The following is a 22950-nucleotide window of genomic DNA, read 5'->3' as shown; positions in this document are numbered from 1 at the left end:
GCATAAAGCAGTAATGGTATCAACACTCTAGCTTTTGGCCCCACTATTTCTATCCACATATTCTGAAATTTCATCTATGTTCAGCCCAAATAGTGTTGGTCCAAGTGGGCAGTCTTGTTTCAGCCCAATGGTGCTATTGACTATATCTGAGATGCCCTCAGCTGTCTGTGTCACTGTCTCATACAAGGCATAGATACTCCATTGTATCTCTATGGGCACATCAGTGTCTTGCATTCTTCTTATGAGCCATGTGGCATTGTGTCAAAGGCCTTGCGAAAGTCCACAAAACAACAATAGATCTTTTTCTTGAATACCTTGCCTTCTTCGATGATTGCCCTCAATGTAAAGATATGGTCTAGAGTTGTATATCCCCTTCTGAAGCCATCCTAGCCTTTTGATCTCAAGCCATGCATCTTGACCCAATCACTCAATGCTTGTTCCACAATAGAGCCATATATTTTGGACAACATGTGTCCAATCATGATGGTTCGATAGTTTCTAAGTAGTGCGAGGTCTCCACTCTTAAAGAGCAGCACAATAGTATGGTCTGACCAACTGGTTGGAAATCCTTCACAGATTGCTCTATTAAAGATGCAAGCCAGCACTGGTGCCAAGATATCACAAGCATGCGTGAAGTGTTATGCCACTAAACCATCATGATCTTGGGCTTTCCCATTTTTTAGTTTCCATACGGCATTCCTCACTTTTTTTCTGTGAAAAATCTACAATTTGTTGGTCTTGAGATTGAGGGGAGTAGCATAGGCTATTGGCTAGGAACATCATAAAGTGTGCAAGCATATTCATGCCAATCATCCAGTCTAGTAATCTATATAGATGGTTGGCTCTCATGCATCCTTTCCATGCTCTCTTGCTGTCTTGTCCAAAGGACATGGAATACATTTCTGTTTTTATACTTTTCAAGTATTCCCGCTTCTTTTCGCATACCAATCATTTGAAGAGTGTCCAAGCACGTTCATTGGTGTGAGAATGTACAGAGCTGTCAAATGGTGCATCATACACCATGAGACAAGTGTACATTCATGTATCACGAACGGATAACAAAGCCATTGGGAGATGTGTAGAAGATGCTTTCGATAGAAAGCCATTTGTCCCTAGATCCTCAGTAGGTGTAACCCATGTCTTGGTTGGGTGTAGTTGAATAGTATCCATCATGATGATGTGGTTCAACTCCTCTCGGTTGAGCTCCAGTTGAGGGAAATCCAAGTTGTATTGTAGGGGTGGAAGGTAATCCATGTGTAATCCATATAGCCATAACCATGCATTTGTCTGAGCATACCAACACTCAGTATCTTCGTAATGCCAATTGTTGAGATGACTCTAGTGGGAGTGGGGAGTGTTGAGCGAACATAAGCATTACATGTTGAATTAGCCACTTAAACAACCCCAAAATTGTGTAATTAATTAAAACCCTAAAATGGTGCACGGTTCTAGAGAGTTTTTAAATGGTGCGCAGTACAAGGTCTCGAAACTTTTTATAAATAGGCAAACTTTGTAGGTTTTTGGCCCTCTAGCTTGGCTGCCCACACCCCATTCATGGAGGACATCTCAGTCAAAGCTGCCGATTACTATTTACATCCATCAGGTGTTTGTTTCCAGCCGTGCCTTTGCAGTAATCACCCCTAGGTGCTGTTGCTAGTTTTTGCCCACCTTTCAAAAGGCTGCATTTGCTGTCTGGCGGCTGCACACTTTGTGTTTATTGCTCCAAATTGCTTGGCGACTGCTCCTACACTTGCGTTTGGTTTTTCTAGCTACACCCAGCACTTTGCATAGTCCACACAGCTTCATTTGCTCCTTATTACTGCTGCCCACCCTTTGAGTATTTGCGTTTGCAAATTCCTCTCTCATCTATTGCCTATCTGCATCAGATCCGGCCTCCTTGGCTGCATTTGCTGGTGTTCAACTCTTGAGGCTGCCTTTGTTGCATTTCAGGATCCGTTAGGAGTATGACACTCTCTCCCGTCTAGCACCTCTACCTCGGTCCTTGAGACACGAGAGTTCAGGGTATAGTTTTCATTCTTGCATGGTTTGTTTGTTGCATGAGCATTGTATATTCAGTCATTAGTTATTCATTCTGATATCACTGTGTTCATTGTCTCTGAGTTACCCTAACCCTAATTGTGGTCTTCTGAGTTTATGCTTTGTTGTATGCTTTAGTTTATGTTTCTGCATTAGGGTATTTCTTCACATGCTATTAGGGCAAGGTTCTCTTCCACGAAACCTCGGCCTTTGATTTGAAAGCCCTTTGCAAGAAGCAAGAACAGGAGGAGGGAAAAATGATTTCGAACACAAATTCACCACATCATCACGATGCTCCTGAGCCTAGCACATTGAGACATGTGACGGAGTGGGCTTCAAAGCTTGCTCCTCCATCCGACATGGTTGAAGAGACTTCTGACAACCATGGAATCCAGAGACCACGAGATTGCAGGAGCCAAATATGACCTCATTCTCACATATTGAGCTCAACAGCAGATTGAAGGTAAATCTGAGTTTTCCTCTTTAGATTCGGTGCCCCGGTCTAATAATTTTGCATGAAGGACGGAAGTTTCTCAAAGGACTGATCATCCTTATGTGCAAACTGGCATGTAGTATAAACCATTTTTTGCTCCACCTCTAGTCACTCCCATGTCAAGTGCGCATGCTACTACTTCTCAATCTTTTGATTTTACTCCCTCTTTTACGCAAGATATCGTAGATGCTCATGATGGTGTTAGAGATATGGTCATCCCTAGATAAGCATGTGTTAGATCAGGTAGTGTTCATGCATTTTCCTATTAGACGGGCATTCAAGAGCGGTTTGTCAGAGGTTGTATGTTGTATGTGCCACATGGCAGTTTGTACAGGTTGTACAGTCATCACTGGAGTGCCACATGGCAGTGCAGGACAGGTTTGGACGTGTGTGAGTAGTCGAACAGGTGCAGGATTGCCATGTCAGCAATCAGACAGGTTTTCCCTGCAGTTGGCCATATTTCTACATAGTCCATTGCATATAATGCAGCCGACCTGTACCATATTTTGTGCATATTTATATCTGCCTACCTGCACACACAGTCACTTCTGATCGCAGATTTCCAGTCTAAGATCATGGAGATTGCAGTGGACTTCGAGGTGTACAACAGGTGGAGATACGCAGACATACGCACTGCGCCCATGTACAGATCTGCATTCCTTATTTAGCATTCTTCATATTGTAGATCTTTTGTGTTCTATCTCTTTCTCTCTCTCTCTGCTCTCCATGTTTCACTCTATCTCTGTCTTGGTCGTACGCTTGTGCATCACTGCACTTTGACATGGTATCAGAGCAGAACAAATGCTGATTTTGCAGACTTTAAGAGGAGATTTCAATATGACACAAGACTGCGTTCGAGGGCGAGTGGGAGGATTGCGCATCGAAACAAGGTTGAGGGGAGGGTGGGCATGCAGGAAAGGAGGGAAGTTGCTGATTGTGCTATGGATTTTTCCTGTTGGAGGAGGGGGAAGGCTATGTTTTGAGCCTTCAACTAACAGATTTTACCTTTTCATCACCTCTGGTAGGTGAAGGAGGAGCGAGATGATCAGAGAAGAGCCCTAGTAAGCTGAATTTTACAGCTAGAGGGGGTTGCTTTTGTGTTTTTGCAGGCATAGGAGCAGGTGAAGATGTCTTCTAAGGCCGACAAAGAGTTTCAAGTGATCATGGATCGGAAGGTGCCCGTCCTACCGACTCTTTCTATAGATCAGAAGCTAGATGGTGAGCATTACCGCATTTGGTGGGTCATGATGCTTGCCATCCTAGAGTCTTATGATTTGGCAGAGCTTGTTAAAGAGGCTATTGATTGTCCTTCATTGCAGGATGAATCCAAACTATTTGCAGAAGATAAGGCATTGTTGGCACAAGCTCAGGCATTTTGGTGATGCTAGAAGAGAAGCACCTTGTGGTTTGTCCATCTGCATGTGGAGAAGTCATAGCACTAGAGTGTCAACATGTAAAAGGGTCGGTTGGTGGGAGAGGAAGAGAAGGGTATCTCTGTCTCTTGGTGATGCAACGGAAAGGAAGGGGCAAATAAGTAGACGATGCTGAACATGCAATCTGTTTTTGCCTTCTCTGATGAATAGGGCCTTTAGCTCTCTGAGCTCTTGCACGCTGATACCATGTCAAAAAATAAGAGGTATGCTCTGATACCATGTCAAAATAAGCGATAGTGTAGAGAGACAGTAGGGTTTGTAGAGAGTCTCTCCTTGACATAATGATAATGCATCTCTCTATGCTTAGTGTGTGTATGGAACATTGGATTCTGTGCAATTGCTAATGCTCTCTGACTGTCAATGAAGATCATGGTGGTAGATGATTGTCCAATACCTAAATTACCCAAAAGGCCTTTGAGCCAAATACACTCAACCATATCTGTAAAAGTTGCCTTGTACTAGCTTCACAACTAGAAGTGGTCACAATGGGTTGGTTTTTGCATAACTATCTTCTAGAAATGAAGCATGTTACATCTTACCCGATATGCAACCTTCACAAATGTATTTTTCAAGTGTGTTGGGAATAGGCAATGAAGAAACCATATTCGATTTTTGTAGTTGCATTAAACTAGCAAAATTCAAATGACCAAAACGTGCAAACTAAAGTTTTGTATCTGAAATTGCTTACAAATCAGTGAGTGTATATGTCATGGCTTCCACACAGTTACCCATCGTTATTGAGCTTGTACAGCCCATGACATAGTGAATGAGATGCAATAATTGTACCGTAAGAGAGATCATGAACTATACATCTGTCTTCATAAGAAGCCAATCTTGGTAAGTGTAGAAACTGACAACAAATTCTTTTTGATCTTTGGTAGATACCAATAATTTTTAAGTTGAAAGTAGTACCATTAGTAGCAATCATCACAATATTTCCAACCTCTTTGAAAGAAGAAGAGGAGTTATTGGCACACGTCATAGTACTACCCTTAGGCGTACGCTCAAGGGAAGTGAATAAAATACGCAGAGAAGTAGTATGCTTTCTAGCACCATTGCCAAATTACCATACATTTGAGTCCACTACAGACATGCAATAATCATGTAAAAAGGGATCATAATTGCATTGTGCACCACATGCCCACTTTGTATGATACACAATATTTGCATATTCTGGCATAGAAGAAGGAGAGACATCTACAATAGCTGTAACTAGCCTATTTCTTCTTAGCCTCTTTTGCAGCCAATTTAGGATAATCCTTAATGACATGATCTTTTGCCTTACAATATTTGCAAAAGGTTTAATTCTCATTTTGTTGAGATTGTTCTTCTTGCCCACTTGGGATATACTTCCTACGAGCAGTGAATGCAGGCACAAGGGGAAGGTGAACCACGGGCTCGTTCATGTATTGACACATACGGCAAGCCATCATTGAGGTAATACTTCTAAATCCATTATTTTGTAATCTCTTCTTTTAACCTTTCAAATTTATTCTAATTTCATTGTGTATAATCTTGTAGGTTGGGCCACAAAATGTGGTGCAAGTTGTCACGGACAATGCCTCGAATTGTGCATCTATGGGGCGGAAACTTGAGGCCAAGTTTCTGTCCATAGTATGGACACCATACGCTACACATTGTCTAGATCTTCTTATGGAAGATATAGGCAAGTTGGAGTGGGTGGCGAGGATTGTCAACGATGCTTGCACAATCGTTGGCTTTGTCAACTCCAAGGTCCGAGTTCTTGCGATATATCGCTCATACTCGGACTTGGAGTTAAAGAAGCCCTCGAAGACTTGGTTTGTGGCCATGTGGTTTCTCCTCGAGCGTCTCTATGACGTTCACAACAAGCTACAAAAAACAATTGTGTCAGATGAGTTTAAGGAATGGGTTGAAGGGGAGTCCACATCAAGCCAAGTGGAAGCAAAGGCCGTTCAAAGGCTTTGCTTAAAGGAGGAATTTCGGATGGATGTGAGAGGCATTATCATTGCCGTCACTCCCATCTACAAGGTGCTTCGCATGACGGACATGGAGCAGGCTATTATTGGCCTCCTCTATCATCTTATGGCAGATGCGATGGAGGAGATATAATCATCGACCATCTTGGATGGGGAGGCCTCTTTTTCATGGTATTGTTTTTATTTTTATTTATTTTTAATGATTCATGCTTCTTTTTAGTTTTAGAATCTATATTTCATATTGTCTCGCATTTCTTTTCAAATTTCACCTCTAAATCTCCCTCTAAATCTCTATAATCTTATACCTACTGTAGTGATATCTTGGATACCACCCCCTAAAAGAGATGACATTCTCTTTTTGACAAAGAAAAGATGGGAGTGGATGAAGCGACCCATACATGGGTTTGCGGCACTCTTACATCCTGCCTTAAAAAAACCATCTCTTTTCATGGATGCCAATGTCCTTGCCGATCGTGATGACTTTCTTCCAAAGGCTTTGGCGGAAGAGCACCATGGTGCCTTCCTCCAGGAGCTCATTAATTATAGCGATCAAAGGGGCACCGCTTTCGCATCTACCATTTGTTGGAAGCGGGAATTGTTGTTGAAGCCCCTTTTTTGGTAGGAGTCATTTGGCTATCAATTGCCTCACCTCCAAAGAGTGGCCTTAACGTATTCTTGCACAGGTTTGAAAATCTCTTCTTTTTTTTCATTTAATTCTAGTTACAACTTACAACTTGCAAACTTAAAGTTTAAACTTACTTTTTCTTCACATGGTTTAGGATTGTTCCTCGGGTGCATGTGAGAGGAATTGGTCTGCCTATTCCCTCGTGTACACCAAAATTCGTAAAAAGCTTAGCACACGACAATTAGTACGACTAATTTATTGTCGCTCCAATTTACGCATGCTACGCAATATGCATGAGATGTCTATGGCAAGACAAGTATCATATAGCTAATTTTTATACTTTTTAGTTCATAACTTTATTCATAGATTATGAAATATATTTAAAGAATTTTCACTTGTTTAATCTAAGTTCTTCATTCTTTAAATGTATAGATAAATGTGGATTCACTCAAGCTCTTCGCTAGTACACTTAAAAGCGTGACTCGCGAGAGAGACTTGGAGGAGGAGCAAATCTTTAGGGAGCTTTATTTGGAGCTCGAGGAGATAGACCGGCGGGTCTCTCACACTCGTGCACGGCGTGTCCATGTTGTTATTCACCCTCGCGCCGGTAGCAATGGAACTTCTACTTCGGCATCGACATCGGCTGCCCGTGATGCTTATGGGGCTCTTAGATGCTACACGAGGCGTGGGAGTGGCTCGAGAAGTACTCCTAGTTCGGCCCAGGAGGACATACCTTTCACTGCCTCTCACCTAGAGCTTAGAGAGCCCGAGTATGATAACGAGGGCAATGTCATTAGTGAGGGTGATTTTGTTGAGGAGGGTGATGGCTCCTTAAGCGGTGACGAGGATGCTTTCACCTTCGATGCCGAGAGTGATATGAGCACCTAGAGTAATCATGTATCTTAATTCCGATTGAGCCATGGATGATGGCTTTTATCTGGATCCATTTTTGTACACTTTTTGTATGAGATTGCACATCTGGCTCATAATAAAGTTGTTGGTTTCATTATTCATTTTACATAGTACACTCTCGAGTCTTGTTTCAACTCTCTTGTGCACTTTTGGCTTGAATCTCTAAGTTTACGTTTTAACTTGTAAGTCCAAACATTAAGCATAGACTTATATGTATTTTTTATTTCATCGGACATAACATCGGATGTAGGTCAAAGATTTATTAGTCCGATTAGTACCGTACTACCATCTGACTATACTTATCGGACGCCATCGGACGTGACAACCATGGGGGAGGAACACGGAGTGAACTCGGAAAACATGGAGAAGAGAAGAGAAGAGAGAAGAAACTCTAATGAATGGAATGATGAAAACCTGAATCATGGAGTGAATGTGATACAAGGGAACAAGGATGCCATAGCGCAAGGAAGACGATGAAGACAACTACGAACCACAAACCGCAATGTCCTCCTGAGAAGGGGTGTGAGGGGAGTGGAGAGGTTGGAGAGAAGAGGTGACGGACTGGCCGTAAGGAATGAATGAGAGAGTGGCCTATAAATAGGCTCAGTCAGTCTAGGATGGCGCCCCTTTTTGGGGCTGCAAACCCTAAACGCAAAATGCAGAAATGCAAAAACGCAAACTGTAGGTGAAGGGTTTCTCAACACACCCTCTCAGGCCCAAAAAGGGGAACAAGAGAAGAGTGAGGTGGAGATGCAATGCTTATGCAGCAGGTGCCACTTCGACAGTGTCCCTCGTGGGAAAATTGTTCACTTACTCAAGCGCCTTAGTACAAAGATGATGAAAACATGCAATGCATAGGAGGAATGTCGGACTTTGTGTGGTGCCGAGAACCATAAGGATATGCCTGTACTTGGTCTCGCGAGGTGGCTCCATGCTGACCGAGGGATGAAGAAGATCCACCTTGTAATCTGAGAATACCACCTGAAAGGAGACCTTTGAAGATAATCAGGAGACAGGATGAGCTGTAGAACTTGAAACTCAACCCCGGGAGAGAAGCCACTAGCTCCGTGACTCCATGCTGGAAGGAATACGAAGGCCTAGCCACCAAGTCACTGCTGAAGACCCAAGGGCCCTAATCTAGATAGACCCTCTAGATCCTGGATATCAGTAGAAGAGACGACTAGTTGAAGACAGCCACCCCAAGAAAGTAGAGGATGGGTGAAGAACTTCCTGTGGAGTAGGTTCCCCCTCTGAGGTGGGAGGTGGAGGGGCCCCTGCTGAAGTCGAAGAAGAAGTAGATGCCCCCTCTGAGGGCAAAGAAAGAACATTCCCCCTTGAATCCCCCTTTGAAGTAGATAGGGAATCCAAAAACTCATGGATTACGAACTCCAAAATGTCTGATGACGAAGAAAGGACCGCTGGTCGTGCCGAAGAAGTTATTTGGGGTGCCTAAGAGCTCCTAGAGATAGCCACTCGAATCTGAGTAGTCGAGGGTGGGGAAGGGTGGGGCTCAGAATGAGTAAGAGGTGGGCAACAGCCGTTGTCTCTCAGTGGAGTAGATTGGGTAGCCGAAGAAGAGAAAGGAGTCGAGCAGCCAGTCTCTCGAAGGAGCGGACTGAGGAGGAGACGGTATCAAACAATCACTGTCTCTCGATGGAGTGGATTGTAGAACCGCGGGCCGTGGTAGCCACTGGATCCGAATGGAAGTGAGCTGCTAGTGGGAGGAGGATGTGACTAGCAATAAGAGGTTGCAACCAGTAGAAAAACATAGGTGAGGAGAGAGAAAGACTAAAAACGGAGGGAGAATAGCTTGCAGGAGAAAGACTAAAAACGCAGGTAGTAGGAGAGAGAAAGACTAAAAACGTAGGCAACAGGATTGTGATGACGTGGCAGGCTGTACGGTAGCAGGTCTACACAGGAATAGCAGTCGCCTGGCTAGAATCAGCTCCAAACTGTGTGAAAAGGGCTGGAAATAAGGTGCCAACTGATGGAGACAGCAATGGACAGCTTTGGCTGAGATGTCCTCCGCGAATGGGGTGTGGGCAGCAAGCTGAAACACCTGAAATCTGCAAAAACGAGATTTTGATGCAACGGAAGAAGAAGAGAAGTGGATGCCGAACCCACCACTGGTCTTTGCCTTCACTAGAGTGGAGGATCTTTTTGCCGTTGTTTGAGCAGATCCAGCTCTGATACCATGTCACAAGATGACGTACCAACGAGACAGTAGGGTTTGCGGGGAGGAACACGGAGTGAACTCGGCAAACATGGAGAAGAGAAGAGAAGAGAGAAGAAACTCTAATGAATGGAATGATGAAGACCTGAATCATGGAGTGAATGTGATACAAGGGAACAAGGGTGCCGTAGCACAAGGAAGATGATGAAGACAGCCACAAACCACGAACCGCAATGTCCTCCTAAAGGGGTGTGAGGGCAGTGGAGAGGCTAGAGAGAAGAGGTGACAGACTGAATGAATCAGCCGTAAGGAATGAATGAGAGAGTGGCCTATAAATAGGCTCAGTCAATCTAGGATGGCGCCCCTTTTTGGGGCTGCAAACCCTAAACGCAACGCAAAAACGCAAATTGTAGGTGAAGGGTAAAGGGTTTCTCAACATCACCTTCACCCATATACTCACTATCTAACTTCTTATACAGGAAAGCAACATGGGCCTTGTTTCTTCCTTGATACGAACATACAAGTGTATCCCAAGCACCCTTAGTTGTCTTATAGGAGCGACTATGTGGGTTTTTAACAGATGATGGAATCAAAGCATGAGCCTCTGCATCTTTGCCATCCCAACAAATTTTCTTAGAAGTAGGTGGTGGTGGTGCTTTGGCATTAGTTGGAGTAGAATCGAGACCATTAATATTCTTAATACACATGTTTCTATTCTTTTTGTGACATTTGTAGCTTTTGAAACTACCACTAGGATGTCTTTGAATTTCATACATAATATTTAAAAGCCCCTTTGCAACCAATACATGATGCATCATATAAGCCCATAATGGGCAATCGGTTCTATTCAACTTGTCCTTAACAACCAACATTTGAAATATATCATTGTTGCTAATTATGGAAATTGATTGTAGTCGATGCAAACTTTGGCTATATAGAGGAAAATATGCACCAAACTACGTGTGCTATGTAGCATGAATCATGATACAAAGGAGACTATAAGGGATCTTATATGCAGAATTGATTGCTCTCAAAAGTTTTTCACATAAGACGAAATAGCCTGTGTTGTACTAGTATTAGTGGAAACAATGGCTGAAATGGATCCGAATAGAAAAAAATCTAACAACATAATATTTGTCAGCCTGCGAACGCTCATCAAACCTCGTCCTAATCTAAGGAAATCAAGTAGAGGGTGTTGAATGCCTAAGAGGTTGAAGCCTAATATGATACCAATTGTTGGATTTAGGGTTGTAGGAATGCATGCACGCATGTTAGAGAAGAAGCAGCTTGAGAGAGCACAACGCAAAGTGTATTGAGAGGTATCAATAGAGAAGATTTACAAGACTAAGTATGCCTTAAAGTGAATAGGTATATATATAGGTGTGGGGACGAAAAACCTCCTAAAGAGGGAAAATATTGCCCCGACGGTCCTTAAGTGCATTCATGTACATCACAACTGAAATATGGTAATAGGAGTTGGTCGAGGGAGGTGTTGAGTTGGATCTTGATTGCAATAACCACCAGTCTAAGCAGAGGAGGATGTAGAGAAAAGTGCTGAAACCCAAAAACAACCTATTGTAGATGCAAACACAGATCAGGATGAAGTAGGAGAGTGCTGAAAAGCTTGAAAATGCAGCAATTGATTGTATGGATGATGATGCGGCGCTCAAGGTGGCCTGATGAGCAGTCACTGGATCAGATTAGCAGCTAGGTGATGAGTGAGGGAGTGCTGTAAACTGTAAAGCACAGCCTATATGACTGATGACTATAGGCAGCAGTGCACGGCAGCAGGTTGGACGGCCTGCAGCAGAAGTGTAGAAGACCTTCAGGTGATGAACAGCAGCAAGGTGGCTTGCCCTCATGGATGGAGTGAGGGCAACAATAGCTTGGACCAAACGCAGGTTTGGGCAGCCTTCAGATGGTCACAGCCATGATGGGCAGATTAGAGAGACTGGGGATGAAAAAGGGTACAAGTGACCTGGCACGCTTTCTATTTATAGAGATGGAACCAACCAAACTGTGTGGGTTTGCTTATGGGACACTTGAAGCACTCTTGTGCATTTGATGTAAACACAGCAGTCCACTAGGTTGTGTTGATTAGGGTGATAACTGGACATCCTTTGACAAGGGCTGGAGCAGTGACAAAGTGGGATGGAGTGATGGCGTCAACAGCTCAAACCAAGTGCAGTTGTGGCCAGCCTTCAGATGGTCACATCAGCAGTTGGTGGTGATGGGCAGATTGGAGAGATTGGGGAAGCAAAAGGACACAAGTGACCTAGGACACTCTATTTATAGACATGGAACCAGCCAAAGTGTATGGGTTTGCTTATGGGACAGCTGAAGCACTCTTGTGCATTTGAGTTTTGGGGTTGTTTAATGAGCTAATGCAGTGTAGTGCACCTTTTTTAGCTTAACCCCCCTCGGGCCCAAACATGAACCAATAGGGATTGCCAAGCAAAGATTACCTCTTTTACCCCAAGACCGAAGCATTGAACAAACTTCCCAATATGAAGCAAAACCAAGGTGGAAGAAAGGGAAAATCAGTGTGGAACAAAGTGAAATGATTCATAGAAGAAAAATGGAGAAAACTCATTGGGGCCTTAGTGCAGCCCATTTTCCTGCAGTCCTTTTTCAACACAGGGAATGGGATAGGAATGTCCTTATAGAGAATGGCTGTTAAGCATGCGGGTAGCTTCCCATAGAAACACACTCGAAGTTTCTATGCATTTGAAATAGCATTCCAGCATTCGTAGCCCCCAGTGCATCCATTCCTTGTTGCGATGGGATCTTGGCAGTTTTATCCCATAGGACTAGTGATGCAAGTGGACAAGGAACGGTATTTTCTCTTTCTGCAATCATTGGGGGATCCCATGATGTTTAAGTCGTTAAGGAAGTTGGGTAGATGGTCTGTGAGAGCTATGGAACTGGAGCAATTAGAGACTGCACTGTTCGGCAGGATCACTGGATGCACTTCCCCTCTCAGTTATGAGATTGGCTTCAGGCCCTACTTCTCATCAGGATTCCCATATCATAAATATCATCCTGCTTGAGAGAGGTATTTTCATGTTGAAACTTGCCATTAGAGACGGCCACAAATTTTCTCCATGTTCCTTGAGATGGTTTCTTTTGGGGTGTTCAACAAGTGGTGATTCTGCCAACTGGCATCATCGTAATCCAGATCGGGATGCTTTGTTTTCCTTATTGCATAGTTGTAATTTGACATCAGCTACATGTTTAGGTTCTTCATCAGCCTATGGAAGGATAATGGAGCTCATTCATTACTAGCTTCTGAGATGGATGGTTTGTGATTACAGGGGTACAATACATAGCAGAGGCACTGGTAGCTGTTCAAAGGCTACACAGACTGTTAAAGGCATCAAATGACAGCAGCTGTACAAGAATAGCTTTGAAGAACCAGGTTTAACCTCCTTCACTCTCTTTCATAATGAATTTTATTAATGTCAAAACTGAAGCAGAGATTTTCAGAGCAAGAAAAGAAAGTTTATCCAACCTCTCAATTCGAGGCATGCTTTCTCCAGATGTCAGCTGGCTCAGAAGCATCTGTTATTGTTGTGGATGGATGGTTTTCTTGGACACTTCCAGAAGCAAGTGCCAAAGAACATCTGGAGCACTTGAAAAGCCCCTTTACAGAAGCAGCCAGCTATGAGATGACTGACCAAGCTCGAAAAGTTCCAGTTGAAACGATAAGAAAGCTTAAGCCTGTTCTGAAAGGGGTGAATTTGACGGTGCAAAAGGGAAATTTGATAGGTATAACAGGAGCTGTAGGGAGTGGAAAAAGTTCCTTCCTCCTGTCGCTCTTGGGAGAGACAGAGGTAGTTTCAATGGTCCTCCTTGCTTTTTGCAGTACATAACTTTTCCTCTTCACAAGATTTATAGGTGTTTCCTAGTATCCTTATATGTCTCGTAGTTTGTATGCCTTCTAATATAACATAATCATGACTGTTTTGTAATGTGATTCTCATATGCAGCAATAAGGGCATAGTAAATCAGTTATATCTAAGGTCAGCCAACAGTCCATTTCATGTGACATCTTAAGGTTTCTCTTGCAATAAAAGATGATTGTTAAGGCTTGTCTCTCATGCAAATAAATGTTGGATAAGGCATAGTAAAACAAAGATGGTATGGTTCAGGCAGATTCAAGACATAAGCTTGGATCTTCTTGCTTGCATTACTTCCAGTCCTCATACTCAGCATCCTCTCCTGCCCTCACACTTGGCATCACCATCTTCTCCTTGTTTCTGCAACCCAACTGCACCCTTGTTCTAGGCCATACTCGCATTCACCCTGAACTCTCAAGTCTCAACCTGAGCAGCAGCAGCCAATAGCTGAGAAAACTCAGTACTCTGACCTCTTCTTTGGTTTCTAAGTTCTCTAAAGCTAGGCTTTTGACAGGGGCGGTCTAGTAAGCATCGTATCCGGGATCACCCTCTTGGATCACTCACTGATTCAGCTACTTCTTTTTGAAAGAGTTGGAAGACCTCACTTTGGTGTTAGGATTCCCGAGCATGTGTTCTATGATGATGACCTTAGAGAGTTGGCCTCATGGATTTGGAGATCTAGACCCTTCTTAGTCGGAAGGACAGCTAGAGACTTGGAATGAGAGCCTATAGGAGATGAATTCTTCTTCAAGGAGTCTATGAGGAGGTAGGGTCTCCTAGATAGGGAGAGGACTGCTAGAGCATCAATGGCTGCATTACAGAGGGAAAATGAAAGGTGTAGATGTGTGGCTGAGTGGATGTATATTGCTAGAGCAAAAATTTATGCCATGACACTAGGAGGGTGGTCACAGATAAGATGAGTAGATATTTGATGACCCTTCTTAGAAAGGAGTCGAAGAAGGTACTTCTTGCACTACCTTTAGGTAAGTGCCCAATAGAAGATGGACTGGATAAGTCCTTTATGAGCTATTGGGATCTTGTCAGTGTAGGCCTCATCTCAGCTTTCCCAAAGATTATTGCATTCAGGGCTATGCTAGAGAGACTTTTTGAGGGACTCATTCACCTCATTCCCAAGGGAAGTGGAGATAGATTAGAGATCACATAGTGAGAGACCAATCGCTTAGCTTGGAATTGCTTCGAAGATCCTTGCGAAGGTGAGCGGTCTCAGACTAGCCCCATCGATGCCAAACATTATCCACCCACCTAGACTAGTTTTGTTCGAGAGCATAACATCTTGGACATCATCTTCGTTCGAGAGCATAACATCTTGGACATCATCTTCACCTTCTAGTAGTCCACCACTCTTGCTCACTCCAAGAACCGGGACCTTATTGTGCTCTCTTGACTTTGAGAAGGCATATGACTATGTGGATTGGGAGTTCTTGGAGAGCACAATGTTCAGGATAGGATTAGTGGCTCTTTAGTCCTCAGCACACAACTGAGTTATGACTAGTTGGGGTAGAGGAGAATGATTTAGCATATGGAGATCGATGAGACAAGGTTGCCATTAGCCCCCTTTTATTCTTATTTGTAGTAGGGGCTGTGAGCTCCTTCTTGAGAGATAGATCCACAAGTATCATAGGTATCAAGTTACCCATCCTTGAGTTTGGCAAGCAGCGGGCTTATTGATATGGAGTTTACAAATGACACATTGGGCTCTTTGCATGATTGCAGTGAGATATCTTGGATGCCATGTGGGGATTGACATTACTTTAGAGCAGGAGTTGGTACCTCTTCTTATGAGCATTAATTAGAATCTCCTTTGTTGGAGCTCGGTGAGGCTCTCATTAGTAGGGGGAGTGGTGATCACCAACCAGGTTCTTCTCTCGACCATGTGGTCACTACTTCTTATTGGGCATTCTCCAGGCCAAGTAAAGATCCTTATCAAAATTTTATTTGGTCAAAAACAAATGGGAGCTTGACTAGAGGGAAGGTTACTTGGGACGCTATCAAATAGCCTAGATCTAGAGGAGGTGTGGGGATCATAGACATAGATTGCTAGAGTGAGACCTTATTGGTTAAGCTCATTGTTAGGGGTGTTCTTCTAGGTGAGGAGCCTTGGAATGGGCTTTTGATAGGGAGGCTGTAATCTATCACACCTACACATGGAAGACCATGGCAGCCCAACATTCATTGGATCTTTTAGAAGATTGGGACAAGAGACTTAGGGAAGAGCTTTGATGTTAGATTTGCAGCTGCTGTTATCAGAGCATGGAGATTTGTTTCATCTCACCTTCATCAGCTAGCACCGACTATAGACGAAGAGGAGAGGAGGCAGCCCCTTCTCTTCAATCAGTATGTGAGATTAGAGTTGAGCCATTCTCGATGGAGGTCTCACCTATCTTGGGGGAGATTCTCTATATAGGTTGCTGCCTTAGTAGGAGACTGGTTTGCATTCCAGGAGCTACCGCATGAGATTTAGAGGTAGAGACTATAGGGTCTCAAGAAGCTAGGGCCATGATCAAGGCTGTGATAGAGCAAGCAACTCCTAAGTCGAGGACAGATACATACACTTCTCAGAGTTGGGTTGGTTTCTTCTCCAGAGGGGATATCCTTCTTGTGATCATTACGACTAGCAGAGATAGGACATTCACTTTCTTGGTTGAGGAGGATGGAGGCCTCCCACGAGAGGACTTGGACCACAGAGATCTCACAGGATCCTCTGGATAGGGGATCAGACTAGTGGCACACTATGAGTGAAAGTGGTACATTGACCCAAACCCACAACCACCTGTCTTGCAAATGGATGAAGAGATTGGGCTTATCAAAGGAAGCCTCTGCAAAGATTATAGTGGGATCCAGGAGAGTGAGTGTTCAGGGATCCATTTCTTGGTAGGCCATGCAATGTGGCCTTCTTTGGTTACACTACTAGGCTGAGGAGTAGGATTAAGGCATAACCATCAACCACCTCCTGTTTGCATAGATAGATCATATTGTACCATGTCTTGTTAGACTTTTGTAAGAGTCTAGGTGAGAGCTTTAGTCTCTCCATCCCTCTGTCCCCCTTTGCTCAGCCAACAGACAGTAAAGAATAGTGGCGGCAGCAGCCATGCAGGAAGCTAGGTCACTATCAGACCAGTTAAGAGAAGGTTGTGACAATGGGGCTGGTAGCAAGAAGTAAAAGTTTGGAAGAGGTTTTGAGAGGCAGACAAGTAACAATCACTACTGGAATGCAGGGGGATCAACCACTGATAGGATCTCAGATGATTCTTTCTCTGAACCTTGCAGTAAGAAGTCTGTTCTGCACATTGCCAGATGACAGCTCCCATTAGATTTATGCCCCCACCTTGGCCTTTTCCCCCAGTCCTTCAAGACTGCCAACTTGTTGCTAAGCCTATTCCATTCAGCTCTAGCAATGGTGTTTATATTTCTGGTGATGTTGTGGGTAATATAACCAGCCACTGTCTTCATCACAATGAAAGGATTGAGTCGTCTCATAACTTCCATTGGAAAAAAGAGTAGTAAGCAGGCCAGTCAGCAACCTGTCGGCAACCTGTCAATTGAAGAGATGCTGATTTTGACATCTATGGTGCCCCAAGTTCAAAGCCACTGAGGAGGGGGGACAAATATTTGTTATACAGCAGGCAGTTCCATCACCCATGTGAGCAGAGGGTAGAGATACACTTGATGTCATAGAGGAATCCTCCAGTCCTACTTGATTCACACTTCATCCTCAACTAAGATGAAGTTGTTGAAATGAATCTTTGGTAGTATGTGTGGTAGAAAAGCTGCTGAAGTTGATGTCATCTAGCAAAAATTAGCTTGGTACATTTGGATCATGAGGTGCAGTCGTGCTATAGACCTTCAGGATGCATCTTCAACGGAGACTCTATCAAGGATTTGGATAGAGATTGTTCATATTCTCCATGAGAGATGGGAAAGGATGCAAAGCAACTTTGAGAGGATGAGGAAGAGAATAAAGGCTTTTTTGCAGACCTGGGACTGGCACTTTTTTCCACATTACCCCTCAGATGGTCTGCATTATAGCCCGCCGGATCGGTTGTTCACAAAACCATTGTATTTGCGATGTACTTAGTTACTCTTTACAAAGTTCCTTGTACTTTGTATTTTTCCTCAGAGGGGTTTTTTCTCCAAGGAGTTATTAATAAAATTTTCTTTTTTGGAAAGCAAAAACTCAGCAGCTGTAGGTAAGATCACCTGAAATTGGCATGGCCATAGAAAATAGTATGCCACTTGCCTAATGATGGTGAGGTTACTTGTGCAGATCAGTGGACCACCTTGTCTCTTTGGGAAGGTTGGTCATGCTGAATGTCGAATGAAACTTTAAGCCCCTAGCTTCTGATGCCATCCGAACTGTCCCCTGATGTAAATAGTAGTTCAGCTTTCTGTTTTGCCTTCCAGCACTTGTTTTCATGTTATCTAGTTTATAGGGATTTGGGATGCTATAACTGAGTTTTCACCTTGTAATATGATTAATCTTTCAGCTTTATTTTAACACCACTGCTGAACTGCTTTGTGGTAAAACCAAGCCCTTAATGATGGCTGTTAGTAGATTGTCATCCCCCAAATGAAACAATGCTGGACTATTACATTGTGGAACATCTTTGAACATAGAATTTTCTTCAAAACCATACCGGTACCAATTTGGCTCTCCATGGTGACTTACAGTTGGTTCCTGCATAACAGGAGCGATATAGAAAAAATCAGACACACAAAAATGGATTGTACAAACTTGCCACCAGGCTTTCTTGGCTGTGTCCTGAGCGGATAGTCTTTGCTCAATTGAGAGGTGTTTAGTCTCATCAGTAGAGTGCTCCAACTGAGATGCACCTTGTGAAGGAGTATGAGACGAAGAAGAGTTCGGCCTCGGTGAGTGATCCCTTTAAGAATTGTTAGGAGTGTTGCACTCCAAATCAAGACCATAATTCCTCCTCAAGGCCTTGATTAAAGGAGTAGTTGGAGAGAGCATTAGAGCATCTGAAGATGGAGTCATTTGAGCCATTGTGAATCAGATACATGTTGTTCGTGTATCTCACTCAAAACCAAGTATCCACATTGTGATTAAAGGAGTAGTTGGAGAGAGCATCTGAGCATCTAAAGATGGAGTCGTTTGAGCCATCGTGAATTAGATACAATTTGTTCGTGTATCTTGCTCAAAACCAAGCATCCACAATATCTATAGGATGCTTTACAAGAGCATCGGCTCTAGTACCATGTGAAGATATGCTAGGGTTTGCAGTGAGGAAACATAGAAAGTATGGCCATGACAGAAACACTTTGACTTAGATAGCGACGTGCAAAACTTAAACCCTAAATGCAAAATGCAAACTTCAAAATGCAAAAAACACAAGTATAAACAAAGAAGAAAGAGAACTTTGAAGTGAATGAATCAAAGTTGTAAATGAATGAGAGAATGTATAGAATGCTCAAGGGCAGATTTGTCCAATAGCCAGTGGCTCTTGTGGGAGCAGGTTGAGGGAGGTGTCGATGTGTGTCCTCCACCGGAGACACATCCCAAGTGCAGTAACCACCAGTTGGAGTAGAGGCTGATGAAGAAAGGTGCTGAAAACACAAAAACGATGATGGAAACTGATTACTGGCAGCAGTGCAAGGTTGGGCGACAGCTGTAGACCACATAGCAGCAGATGTTGGGGCTGAACAGCTAGTGGAAGAGGGCTGATGGTGAAACTTGCAAGATAAGGATGGGGCTGAATGGTGGGAAGATTGTCTTTTTAGAGAGGTGGAAGGATCCTCCCAAATTAGGGTTTTGCATGTGGGACATAGAAACTCTCTAGAACCACTCCCCGTTTAATGCAACTTTTGGTAATTTACCGTTTTGGGGCTGTTTTAAAGAGCTAATAAATTTTTAGCTCGACATCATGCCGGTCTCAAAGACTTAGATGCTCCCCATGAGGATCTTCGCAACGAATATATGAGGCTTGATTTAGGAGTATCACCTTCCCAGAAAGAGGATATCTCAATGATGCCAGAAGCTAGTTCGAGGACAAAGTTTCATGCATTACATAATAGCTGTGGCAAACAAAGATTCAGGCCGAAGTTAGCATTTTTGTAGGAGAACAGTGGACATAGACAATCAATGATTGGGGCATTCTGGTCCCAGGGAGGTCAGAGGCACATATTGGACTATTTGCCATGTATGCCCCACATAGTCAGTGAGATAGATCATAGGAGGTAGTTCTGGACCACCTACAGTCACAGTCTCTACCCCAAGATGATCATTGGATAGTTGGCAGGGACTTCAATATGGTGGACACCTTGGAGAATGAGGGGACATCATGCACAAATCATTAGAGGAGGAAAGCAGTCAACTTGGGAGAAGTTGATCTTCCCGATGAAAGGATAGGATCCTTGGTTCACATTGGAGTTTGGCAAATCCATGGGCTCTTTCCAGTCTTTAGAGACAGCGTGAACCAGGACCTTTTCCAGGATTGAATGGTTTTATGTAGATGATTGGGCTTGTTATAGAGGCGGTTCCGTTGGTATTATTGCTGGCATGACTCTCTTGGTTTATTTTTTCTTTTTTTGGTTGCCATAGAGTAAGGATGAGGTTGGGCTCTAATCAGCAGAGGACCCTGCAAGTCCCTCTGCACACTAACTACATTGCTTCACATGACCACAAACAATGCTCTGGGATTCCATTGTTTGCTGCAGGTGATGCTGGCAGACCCCATCCTGTATCTATACAGAGAGAAAGCTACAAAGCTGTAGCTAGAGGGGTCACAGCTACAGAAAGGGTCACAGATAGAACTAAACATGTAAGTAGAGAACGTCAGAAGGAAAAATAAAGAAATTAGAGGGGTGAGAGCGGAGTTGGTGTGATGAAGCAATGCTTGCTTGAGCAAACTGTAGGTATCAGAGCAACCTGCAATACAGAAGAATACATATGAACAAGAAGATAAGGGCAGAGAAACAGAAGACAAGAAAGACGATATTGCCCAAACAAACACGTTGGATTAAGATCCCAATGTAGCCTTGTAACTGAAGACATGTAACCAAAAGAGAGAGTGGAACGTGCTAAGCCACGTAGAAGAGTGGCCAACCTCCAAAGGTGTTCTGTGAGTTGTGGTTGCAGCAACGCAAAGAAACTGGAGTGCTGCTGGAGCAAGGCACCTTGTCACTAGAGCAAGACATACATTATTCCGTGCCCATAATACAAGCTCAGTAAACTGAAATGCAGATTAGTGTTTTTCTGAATATGAGTATTGAGGATTAGCAGGTTAGGATGGGCAGTACTTCTGAGACCTATTCAGTAGTAGAGACTGGTGGTAGTTTTGCCCTCAGCAAGGATAATGGATTGTTCTATCAGTAAATAGGCTGCATGTATTTAGTTTTGTGATACCATTGGAGAATACCCTAGCTCTTGAAGTGATGCCTATATGGTAGGGTCAGTAGAGGTTCCAATGGGATTTGTGTTTCAGTACCATGTACTCTTATCCTTAGCACCATCTGTCATGTGAATGGCATTACCCTTTCCAACATTGATTGCTAATGTGCCAAAGATTGTGGTGGAGATGTTGGTACTCTTTCTGGAATCACGTCAGAATTTGATGCTTTTTCTTTAGTGATGCATTTTAACAAAGAAAAAACAATGATAGTTTGGTTGGAAGTCTTTTGATCTGGATCTTTCCCCTTTTCTCAATTGTTTTGTAGTGCATAAAAGGATCATTTATTACGGAGAGGCCAGTGGCTTATGTACCTCAACAACCTTGGATTTTTAACGACACCTTGCGTAATAACATCCTTTTTGGAGACAAACATGATCCTGTTAAGTATGAAAGAGTATTAGCAGCATGTGCCTTAGATAAAGATGTTTTACAGTTTCCAGCTGCCCATGACACAGAAATTGTAAGTTGTACAATTATACTGGTGTCCATCAGCAACTGTCCAGTTTCTCAATACAAGTACTGCTAAAATACTAACTACAATTGCATTAGATGGTTCTCTTTAGGGTGGTAAGTGCATATTTCAGTGTAGTGCAGTTTTTAGATACAATAGGTAGCTTCTTGATACTCTCATACACATACAGCAGCTCCTCCCATGCTCTTTCCATGATGGCATCAACTGCTTCTTTTGTGTTTAGGGTGAAAGAGGATTAAATTTGAGTGGTGGTCAGAAGGCTCGAATCTGTCTTGCTCGTGCTTGTTACAGTAATGCTCCTTTGGTCCTATTGGATGACCCTTTCTCTGCTGTTGATATACCAACTCTCAACCATCTTGTCCAAAATACATTACATGGAGTGCTTAGAGGGCGAACAATTATTCTCAGCACCCACAACAATAGAGTGCTAGAACATTGTGATGAAGTGTACAAAGTGGTGAATGGAGAAATACATGCCATTGCTCTCGTAGATGATGTGCAACTACCATGCAGGAGGGGGCATCTTGGACCTGAGGATGAGGTTCAAAACAGCCATGGTTTAGCAACTGCATCTGCTCCAACTTTCTCAAGTAATGAGGTAAATCATTTATAAGACTTATTACCGAATTCCCCAACAGATGAGCTCTTCTTACTGTAGCAGGGAATTGTATGGACTTGAGTTCAGACTGAAAAGTTCTCTTTTCAGCCCTCATTGGAAACTGGTGTACAGGAACAGCTGGTTGCTGATTGCAGTAAAGCCAGTAAGGTTCAATTGAACAAGTCAAAACTGGGGCAAAGTGGCTTCAACAATGTTAATGGAGTTCTCACGGTTAAGGAGCACAGAGTAGAAGGACTGGTGACTAAAGCAACATATGAAGCGTACTTGAGAGCAGGAGGGTATGTAGGTTAATTTCCTTTGTACCAACGATGCTATCTATCAAGATATTCTAATATTTAAATGATTTTTCACTCCATGCTTGATGCAGGACCTATCGCTTTATATTTCTGATGGGGATATTTATTTTCACTCAACTTGCTAGAGTGATGATAAGCTACTGGTTAGCTGTGTGGGCAGATGAAAAATATCACCTGGAGATGCAAGTGTACATAGGTTCATTTGCTTGCATTGTCTTTGGAGCTACTCTGCTTTCGTTGATACGGGCTTTTGCATTCAGCCATGCAACAAGTATCTCAGCCAAGGCTTTGCACAAAAAAATGACTACAAGCATTTTCAACTCACCTCTGCTCTTTTTTGAAAAAGTACTGGATGTCTCAAACATCAATTTTGATTGACAAACAAAGCATTTAACTGGTTAATGGGTATAAGTATTTGAACTGAGGGTTACCTTTCGTCCAGATTATAAAAATCTGAGTAGTAGGTTGAGTTCATACATAACATGTTGAATGCTCTGCAGAATCCTGTTGGAAGAATACTGAATCGCTTTGGTAAAGATCAGGCTTGTATTGATGAGCTACTCCCCATGTCAGCACAGGTCAGCTTGTGTCTCTCACACTTCAGAT

At 43.1% G+C, this 22950-nt stretch overlaps 1 protein-coding gene and 1 pseudogene across 9 annotated transcripts in view; both read left to right on the top strand.

Moving 5' to 3' along the window:
- LOC148037739 (uncharacterized) overlaps positions 1 to 22950 on the top strand; it is a 132891-nt gene that overhangs the window by 105985 nt on the left and 3956 nt on the right. For 5 of the 8 annotated variants that reach the window (XM_087676693.1, XM_087676697.1, XM_087676698.1 and 2 more), the window contains 7 exons: positions 12946 to 13049; positions 13171 to 13464; positions 21223 to 21417; positions 21653 to 22027; positions 22136 to 22326; positions 22416 to 22689; positions 22845 to 22922. In XM_087676693.1, coding sequence (XP_087532819.1) covers positions 12946 to 13049; positions 13171 to 13464; positions 21223 to 21417; positions 21653 to 22027; positions 22136 to 22326; positions 22416 to 22689; positions 22845 to 22922 — 1511 coding nt within the window. The remainder of the gene's footprint in view (positions 1 to 12945; positions 13050 to 13170; positions 13465 to 21222; positions 21418 to 21652; positions 22028 to 22135; positions 22327 to 22415; positions 22690 to 22844; positions 22923 to 22950) is intronic. The other 3 variants (XM_087676695.1, XM_087676694.1, XM_087676699.1) reach the window with 3 other exon arrangements.
- LOC148037740 (uncharacterized) lies at positions 5350 to 6543 on the top strand (annotated as a pseudogene). The gene is made up of 3 exons (XR_015690692.1): positions 5350 to 5400; positions 5485 to 6097; positions 6236 to 6543. The product of XR_015690692.1 is annotated as an uncharacterized LOC148037740 (transcript).

This window comes from Lygodium microphyllum, chromosome 4 (genome assembly GCF_053477565.2).
Source record: "Lygodium microphyllum isolate KBCC chromosome 4, Lygodium_microphyllum_v1.1.10, whole genome shotgun sequence".
NCBI classification, from domain to species: domain Eukaryota; kingdom Viridiplantae; phylum Streptophyta; class Polypodiopsida; order Schizaeales; family Lygodiaceae; genus Lygodium; species Lygodium microphyllum.
The sequence above is the reverse complement of the archived record's forward strand: the minus strand, read 5'-3'. Positions and strand labels throughout refer to the sequence as shown.